General features: G+C 36.3%; 2 protein-coding genes and 1 long non-coding RNA gene across 4 annotated transcripts; 2 read left to right on the top strand and 1 right to left on the bottom strand.

The window, feature by feature from the left end:
• Positions 1–1,141: 1,141 nt before the first annotated feature.
• LOC147483768 (uncharacterized) lies at positions 1,142–2,435 on the bottom strand. 2 transcript variants are annotated; one of them, XR_015206486.1, is made up of 5 exons: positions 2,318–2,435; positions 2,197–2,228; positions 1,940–2,108; positions 1,326–1,422; positions 1,142–1,232 (listed from the first exon to the last, which is right to left on the bottom strand). It is a non-coding gene; the product is annotated as an uncharacterized LOC147483768 (long non-coding RNA). The 2 variants fall into 2 exon arrangements; XR_015206485.1 differs by lacking the exon at positions 2,318–2,435 and having other exon boundaries at positions 2,197–2,317.
• Positions 2,231–5,875, top strand: LOC147483767 (uncharacterized). The gene is made up of 9 exons (XM_086581020.1): positions 2,231–2,367; positions 2,457–2,523; positions 2,647–2,760; positions 3,446–3,519; positions 4,560–4,657; positions 4,800–4,859; positions 4,994–5,062; positions 5,165–5,218; positions 5,534–5,875. The coding sequence occupies exons 2-9, from the start codon at positions 2,492–2,494 to the stop codon at positions 5,582–5,584; spliced, it is 552 nt and encodes a 183-aa protein (XP_086437146.1). The 5' UTR covers positions 2,231–2,367; positions 2,457–2,491; the 3' UTR covers positions 5,585–5,875.
• Positions 5,876–6,015: 140 nt separating this feature from the next.
• On the top strand, positions 6,016–8,138 carry LOC147483766 (acetylajmalan esterase-like). The gene is made up of 4 exons (XM_086579639.1): positions 6,016–6,552; positions 7,065–7,319; positions 7,414–7,569; positions 8,074–8,138. The coding sequence occupies exons 1-4, from the start codon at positions 6,219–6,221 to the stop codon at positions 8,136–8,138; spliced, it is 810 nt and encodes a 269-aa protein (XP_086435765.1). The 5' UTR covers positions 6,016–6,218.
• Positions 8,139–8,650: the final 512 nt, after the last annotated feature.

Here is an 8,650-nt window from a genome sequence, read left to right as displayed (position 1 = left end):
ATTATGTATAAAGTTTCTTAATCAGGACAGTTTCTTATATCAATTGAATCCTCCCTAAAATACCATTCCCTTGAAAATTTAACGTTACCTCCCCTACCCTACGTTCAAAAAGAGACAAACATATGCTCCAAAAAGAGAAACATGTGCTCCAAATATGAGTTCAAAGATATAAAAAAGAGAGACAAACATGTTCTCTGGATATAAGTTCAAACATGGCATGAGTGGCGTAGTCACAAGTTATAACTAGTAACAAGAATAACAACACACCTCAACAATTACACAAGTAGGAACTGTGTAATTCAACAATTACACAAGTAGAACACTCTAATCAAGAAGCCTGCCGAGAAAAGAAACTTCGAAAAATCACACTTGAAAAACTGCTTTTATTTAAAACTTAAAAGTTTAAAGGAAGAACAAAACTTACTTGATTAGGAGAAGTATCAACACCACTCTCAAATGGTTTATTGATATAAAATGTTGGAAAAGTGTCCAACACTCTCAAGCAAGCCACAGAGAACGGTGGAAAAGTGTTATAGAAAGGGGAAACAAACTTCGAGTATGGAACTTGATACTTGAAGTGTCCCTGTCTTACACCATAAATGAAACGAAATCGACAAAGGGGAAAGACACGAGGCTCCAGTTAACCCAAGCTTGAAAAATCTACTATTTCCCCAAGACAAACATAAAAGAATAAAAGCAATAAATGAACATAAAGCAACCTAAAAGAGGATAGGCACCTGTAGAGGTGTTCCATTGAGCAATCTGTGAGCACTTTGGTAGTGCTTAAGGTCGATTCAAATTTTGCACGAAGCATTTTTATTCGATGGCCCTCGTCAATTATAATATAGTGCCAATTAATTTTGCTAAGTTTTGGTCGATCATGTTTGTTCATCAAATACTAAAACGTTGTCGACATTAAATTTGTTGCACGATTCTTTCCCGGTTTCCTGCGGGATCAAATTGCGTACGAGTCACCTCCACATGACAAAACTAAATGAGACTACAAGTTCCTTACTAATAAAATGACATGTATTTTATTTTGTAGGTATGAAACATGTCATTACTTGAATAGTCTACGACGTTCTTCAGGGGGGCCAGAATATGCAATCGTGATTATACCGGGGCCCAAAAGTTAAGTTCACACCCAACCTGGTAGAACTGATGACGGAACTACCACCAAAAGGGACCTCTATCATTTTTGCTTCCATTAGGTAATAGATTAGAGAAATAACCTGTAAAAGGCAGAATTATCGGTCATTTATCTGAATCTACCATATCTTTCTGAATCACAAGTTACCAATTTTCTCATTTCTCAATGCTCATACCTGAACAGTTTTGCCAAGACCCATTTCATCAGCAAGTATCCCATTCAAATGATTGTTGTAAAGTGACACCAACCAACGTAAACCATTCATTTGGTACCTATATAAGAAAATGAAATATTACGAAAAGAAGAATGTATAATAATAGTAGCATGAGACTAGGGTGAGATCCAATGTTATACTAGGGTGGATCCAATGTTATACTAGGACTTGGGGTAATAGGCTACTTGTGTGGCACATGTAGGGCTGTTTTGTGCATTTTCGTGTTCCTGTGCTCATAGGCTTTCTCAACCTACTTTGCTTCTTTTATTAATGAAATTCTATTTTACCAGGAAAAAGTTAAAATAATATATACTATAGGATAACTTATCATCAGCAAGATCATCCACATTTCTCTAGTTTTATAGGTTTATAAAGAAAAAATGATAACAAGAATGGAAGCATCAAGTTAGTAAGCTAAACATGCAAAGGTTAATCAAATGAGAGCTGAAGTGCTAATTGCTAAACCATATCATCATTGCACTAAAACTAAAAAATAAATTAAATTAAATATCATCATTTCACTTACAGCTGTACTGTCATTCAACTTCAGAAATCAGACAAGAAATTGTGCTTACCAGCCAGGTTCCCCCTTTCAAGTATGACTGGGTCATTGGTTTAACGAAACTAGGACAACCATTTTCAAGTTTCGACTTCAAGTCCTCAGCTCTTTCCATCACAGGGTTGACCCTAGAATCGTCAGCTGTTTCTATCACATGGTTGACCCTAGATTCCTCTGAATACTCTCTGTTGACAATCCGATTTGATAAATTAAGTACATTACACATTATATCCCATCAGACAATCTTCTAAATACATATACGTAACCACAAACCTCGTAGGACTTTCTTCGATAACAGTGGGATCCTGAAAAATGAACATTTGGGGGTAAGTGAACTTCAAAATGCAATGTGGATATAAAGGGAGTAACTTGGGTCGAAGAGAAAATGACTCACTTCTTTGTATACTGGAGTTGCCAATTTGTGTTTGGAGATTTCATGCCTTGGTTTGTATCTAACACTGAATCAGTAGTAAATGGAAATCATCTTTTGCAATTTCCTTATAAATGGCTGTCTCTTTTATATTTCTAAACAGGTTTCATAAGCCAGGGAAATGAGTTCTCATACTATATGATGATCTGCTCTATGTTTATTCTAAACCAGTAAGAAGTTTGTGATTTTTTTAAAACAAAAAATATCTCCTTTGTATGCATCTTCTATATTTACATGGATTCCACTTTCTTTAAAACTGTTATTTTCTCTGTCTCTCTCTCTCCCCCCTGTAGCACTGAAACTGTTGGGGAGTGGACAGTTCACCCTTGGATCCACAGCAATTGCAACTCTCTTTCAGACAATGACCAACTTCGGGCCGTTTCATTTCCAGATATTCACCCTGCCAGGTATTCATACAAGCTTTCCTGAGGTTTCATTCAATCTCTGCTGTATATCAATATCCAAATACAATTGTTTAAGAAGAGGACAATAAGAAATTAAATCCAAATTGATATTGGAAACCAAAAAATTATTAGAAAACATCTGATCAATCCAAGTTAGTCTTCTCTGAGATAGCATACTTCTTGTTCAAAATGCCTTGACGAATCAATCCACCTTTGAAATTTAAGTTTGGAAACCTGTTGAGGGCCACTTTTCTCAAAAAGCCCTATTTGCTTGAGAGAGGCACAACAATGTATATGAAAAGGACTGGTTGTTTAACTTGAGGCAAACACACTAGTGGCTTTACTAAGAGACAACCAGCTCCTAGTGGCTTTACTAAGAGATGCTTGCAGATCATCTCATATTGAAATGGAATATGTAAATTATAACATAAGATTTTAGTTTCCTTTTTTTAAATAAAAATGAAACTTATTAATTTTTCTTCGTATGATAGAAGGCATTTTTAAAAACTTATTTTACAAGTCATTTATTCTTTAGCTGGTTAACTTGCACTCCTTTGGTGTATGTCCTTGTAACCTAGTCTAATACATCTTCACATTTTTTTTTTATTCTGTTGTTAATAAAGAATTTTAACATACACGTAAACATAAGAGCCCAGGATAGTAACTTTTGACTTACTTTTGTGAACAGTGCCGGCATTACTGAAGGGTTTTCTATGTGTGGTGGGGACTTTGTTGAAGTATACAGTGATTCAAACCAGGAAGGTATGCCACATGATGCCGTCTTTTTCTTAATTTTGTAATATATTATGGTATTGCCTATGGAAGCTGTTATTTTTTTGTTTGATATGTAATTTTGTAATATATTGCCTATTCAAACTGTTAGGAATTTTTGAGCACTATGAAAATCCAATGTGGCCAACCTATCCTGATTTCACCTCTGCAGTTATCTCTTAATACATGTCATTAACTTACATTTTGTCTAAACTAAATGTTTAAATTAGTGATGTATTGGTGAGGCGCTCCTAAATCCTATGAAACTAGGTCAATGGGACTAACTCACGGACCCCTCTCAGCTGATGCTTCTTTACTTCACTATATGAACTTTGAAAGAACACAAACATCAGTTTTTGTCTGGATTGTTTAAGACTAATGATGAGTCCTAGAATGACTTTTTTTGAATTCCGTGAATCGAACAGTCTGTACCCTGCAACACTGCCTCTGGGTGGATAGATGACGTATCTGAACTTGGTTACTGTTTTCCAGTGGTGTGTGCCATGGGCATAACTTGATCCCACTTAAGGTATCATGAATGTGGTGAGGTGTGTACTTAGTACCTACCATCAGTTTGACCAATGATCTATCTCCAGTCTCTACAGTTCGAGCTTTTAGAACGACTGGTTCCCAACATGGTATCAAAGCGGTTTGAACCTAGGAGGTTTCAAGTTCAAGTCTGCCAAGTAGTTTTTACTAATCAGAAGTTTATTCAGCGGGAAGTTTATTCAGCTGTGGTCCAAGCGAAGGGGGAGTTCCATTGAACAAGTGTCCACCCCCATGTCTGCTTTAAGGAGTGTACCTGCTATCAGTTTGACCAATGATCTTTTAAATACATAGTTGGTGCCTCTCCCTATAAGTTCGGTCTTTCGGAGCAATTGTTTCTCATCAATTACTAGAGTCGAGATTGCTGAATTGGAAAGTAATGTCTGACTAACATGTCCTCAATTGTAAGATAATTTACACATCTCACGCGTGCTTATATTATCAAACTGGAATTTTTTTTATACACTTTCTGGGATATATCGCAGGAGCTTGGGATGCCGTGGTTACCTGTTTCTTCCTGGACACAGCACACAACATTGTAGAATACATTGAAATCATATCAAGAATTCTCAAGGATGGTGGTGTAAGTATTATTCTGTTGGAAGATTAACAAGTCCTGTCTTGCTATATGCATGCTGTTCCCTTGGTTAAGAAATTACCTTGTGCGTATAATTCTGAAGACGTCTATTTGACTTGATATTCTCTCTGTCTTGTATGTAATATAGGTGTGGATAAACTTGGGACCCTTACTTTATCACTTTATGGATGCATATGGAACGGAAGATGTAACTCTCTCTCTCTTCTTCGGTAACATATATATGCACACACTCATTGAAAGACCTCTTACCAGACATGCACAAACTCATTGAACGATGGTTTGGTTTTAGTGGCTAAGTTTTTTTCTGGTTTCTTGGCTCAGGAGATGTCCATTGAACTTAGTTTGGAAGATGTGATGAGAGTGGCTTTCGACTATGGATTTCATTTGGAGGTACCATAATGTAAATTCTTGTTTTTTAGCTAGTCAGAAACTATATATAAGTATATAACCTTGCTGAAATGCTGACTGTGTTCTACTAATTTCCTGTGACAGCATGAGAAGATAGTTGAGACAACTTACACTGCAAATCCTCAGGCTATGATGCAAGTAAGGCTGTTTATATATGTGTGCTTGTTTAGAAAGGGTTGTGTAGGAAGCATGCTTTTGTATTCATAATGGTTCAATCAGATTTATTTTACCTGCACAAACCGCATCTAGCAGCCTTATTGGCTCATTTTACATTTTACTTACTTTTTGTGCTTCGATATGACTGATAGTTTACCTAAACAAAATTTAGGCTCCAGGTGGAAATCTTCTAGTCTCTTCACAGAATTCATTTTTCCCAAACATTTCTTCAAACTGTCTAACCATGAATGTTTAATAGCTAAAGGACCTTGTGCAATTCTCTTCTATGTATTGCAGCATCGATATAATGCTGCTTTTTGGACAATGACGAAGAAGGGAATGCAGTAAGTTCTTCCAAGCTGTGCTACAGGATTGCCGTCTTTTATTCTGCCCCATTTACTTATCAACACAAGGAAGCCGTGTTTCTTGGTTTGATACTCGAGAATCAGGAGTTGCTAAATGGGTTAAAATGCTTTGTAATCGTGATATATCAGTGCCATTTTACCATCTCCTCAAGAATAGTTACAATTGGATCTGTGGTGGTCATTAATTTGTAGACTGGTTCATAAATGTTGGTTACTTCTCTATTATTCTGTACTCATCAATAAAATTATAATGGATTAGGACTCTTAATTTTTATCGCCGTATTTTACTTCTAACTTTACTATTACGGAGTACTTTTGTAAAACTGGCATTACATATTTACATTTAGAGTCGTGGAGATGAAAAACAGTCACAAAATTGAAAATTGGTCTATCACGTTGGACCCAAAAGTCCAAATTATCTACTTGGAATATTCCACTCGACCACTCCAAGTAGAAGTTTTAAATCCTAATTGTCATCTAGGGAGAATTCGAGCATCATCAGGACAACGAATTTTAATGAGTGTATAATCCTGTTAAAACTAGGACGTACACCCCTTATGTCTATATAAATACAAGCTTCACCCTCTACCGTACCAATATTAAATCTTAGTTCAATTATGGCGAAGACAAGTTTAGTTCTCTTTTTGGTTCTGTCAAGTTTTTTTATTGCCCTTCTTCAATGTGATGCCGAAGACCAGATAGATTTAGCTAGATATCCACGTACCCACAGATCAAGACCACAGCCACGCCCCCTTAGACCACAACCAGAACCACAAAGATGCAAGTACGATGGGATTTTTCAGTTTGGCGACTCAATTTCAGATACTGGAAATCAGATCCTTGAGCCTGCTGGTCCACGCTCTCCTTGCGCCCACAACCCTTATGGTCAGAAACTTATTGGTGAACCCACTGGTCGATGCTCCAATGGTCGTCTTATGATTGATTTTATTGGTAAGTGTATGTTTATTTAAAATTTCCTTTTTAACATGTTGCATGCATGGTATACTCTTGGGTTTGTGAACTGCCATGCGTGGTGACTGGTGAGTATGTTGACTGTTGTCGTAACCTTTTCATAATCATAATCATAAGAAAGTGGGTCTGTTTTTTAATTACGAGCCTAGCAAAAGAATTCAAAACCGGACGTGAAAGTTAGGACAAAAACCGATACCCAGATTGAGGGGAGTCATAAGATAAAGCTAATGGGAGAATTTGTATATGTGTGCTGTTTTAAATAAATTTGGGTTTAATAGTATTTGGATGGATTGGATTAAAGGAGCTCTCACAAACATCAACGTCTCTATTCGTACACGAACCTCCCAAGAATACTGGCACCCATAACTGAACTACCACAAGATGGATTTCCCTAAGACACTTATTAATCGTTTGTTGATATATCATTGGGTACCTTATATTGTAGATACAGTTTAGTCATTATCGTGTGTGTTAATTTGATGATTTTGCAGCACAAGCACTTGGTTTACCTACTCCGAAGCCGTACCTGGAACTTGGTTTACCTACTCCGAATCCGTACCTGGAACCTGGTGAACCTGCTGTTTCATTCAATCATGGAGTGAATTTTGCGGTAGCAGGATCAACAGCACTTAACACTTCAGTCTTGCTTCAGAACGGAATTCTTTCACCAGTCACCAATAGCTCTCTTCTTGTTCAACTGGATTGGTTCTTGGCCCATTACCAGAACCTCTGTGAGACTGCCAAAAGTAATGAGATTTATCATACTATTGAATTTTATATGAACTTTGAATACTTGTACAGTCTCATAACTAATTTATTTCTTTTATTGGTTATTTGTAGATTGCAAGACATATAACATACTCAAAGGGTCTCTCTTCATGGTGGGCGAAACTGGAGGTAATGATTACAACTATGCCTTTTTACAAGGTAAAAGCATCGAGGATGCCACTGCTTTAGTGCCTCTTGTGGTTAACAACATCGAGAGACGTTGCCAAGGTAAGATTTAGTTATATATATCAATAATATTGTTTGGAGATATATGTATTGCTGATTTACTACATTATAATTAATTTAAGCTAGCATGCAAAAGACTAACTGAAATTGCTTTGATATTGGGTCTTTGGATGCAGAAACCGATTGACCTTGGAGCTACTCGATTAGTTGTTCCCGGGAATTTTCCAATTGGATGCTCACCTATGTACCTTACGCTCTTTAAAACAACGATTCAACTTCTTACGATGACAAAGGTTGTTTGAAGGGTCTTAACACTTTTGCCGGGTATCACAATCAAGTATCTACAAAATGCCTTGCAAACAGTTAAGGTTAGAGTACCCTAATGTGGCAATAGTGTATCTTGATTACTATCAAGTCATTGAAATGGGTTCTTACCAATGCTCCACAACTTGGTAAGTTTATACAATCTGAATATGTCCGAAGCAATGTCAAGTACTAATGAATTAATTCTAATATTAACTTCGTTTCTTTTTTTCTGAATTTTAGGATTTGAAACAAAGTCTATTCTAAAAGTATGTTCTGAACCGGAGGTGACTACAACTTTAGTTTGATGAGTATGTGCGGGATGGAAGGAGTTTTTGCATGTTCTGATCCGGATCAATATATAAATTGGGATGGAGTTCACTTGACAAAAAAAGCATATCAGAGTATGGTGATTGGCTTATTAAAAGTCAAGTATTCGAAAGTGCATTGTTTAGGACTTCAAGTTACAAAGATTTAGTCCTTTGTTTATGGTTTTAGACAATATTTAATTTACTTGTCGTGTTTAGGTTTTAAGTAGGAGCTCATAGTAGTTTGCTTCGATTTAGGCAATGATGTTTCAACCCCTGTCTACTGATTTGTTAAGGATATTTAAGACCTTCAAATTGTTTGATCTATTTTAAGAACGTATGGTTTTACATTATTATTAATGATTTATATGATTTACATGAATGCATTAGTAACTCTTTATGATCTTAGAGGGGTACCTTAATTGAATTAAGGAGATGAACTTTATGTTCGCAAGATTTCACAGTTCGAAAACACATTTCTTGTCGAAAACCAAGAACTCAAAATTTCAAAT

The sequence above is a fragment of the Coptis chinensis genome, chromosome 8 (genome assembly GCF_015680905.1).
Source record: "Coptis chinensis isolate HL-2020 chromosome 8, ASM1568090v1, whole genome shotgun sequence".
Lineage (NCBI taxonomy): Eukaryota > Viridiplantae > Streptophyta > Magnoliopsida > Ranunculales > Ranunculaceae > Coptis > Coptis chinensis.
This window is presented reverse-complemented; position numbering and strand designations above follow the sequence as displayed.

What these genes read in the sequence shown, in the direction of transcription:
- LOC147483767 (XM_086581020.1), top strand. Translation starts at nt 2,492, where the DNA reads ATGATGATCTGCTCTATGTTTATTCTAAACCA. An exon ending in CCAGATATTCACCCTGCCAG is followed by an intron (nt 2,761 to 3,445) that starts GTATTCATACAA and finishes TTTTGTGAACAG; the next exon opens with TGCCGGCATTACTGAAGGGT. An exon ending in ACTATGGATTTCATTTGGAG is followed by an intron (nt 5,063 to 5,164) that starts GTACCATAATGT and finishes TTCCTGTGACAG; the next exon opens with CATGAGAAGATAGTTGAGAC.
- LOC147483766 (XM_086579639.1), top strand. Translation starts at nt 6,219, where the DNA reads ATGGCGAAGACAAGTTTAGTTCTCTTTTTGGTTCTGTCAAGTTTTTTT. An exon ending in TCTTATGATTGATTTTATTG is followed by an intron (nt 6,553 to 7,064) that starts GTAAGTGTATGT and finishes ATGATTTTGCAG; the next exon opens with CACAAGCACTTGGTTTACCT. An exon ending in CCTCTGTGAGACTGCCAAAA is followed by an intron (nt 7,320 to 7,413) that starts GTAATGAGATTT and finishes GGTTATTTGTAG; the next exon opens with ATTGCAAGACATATAACATA.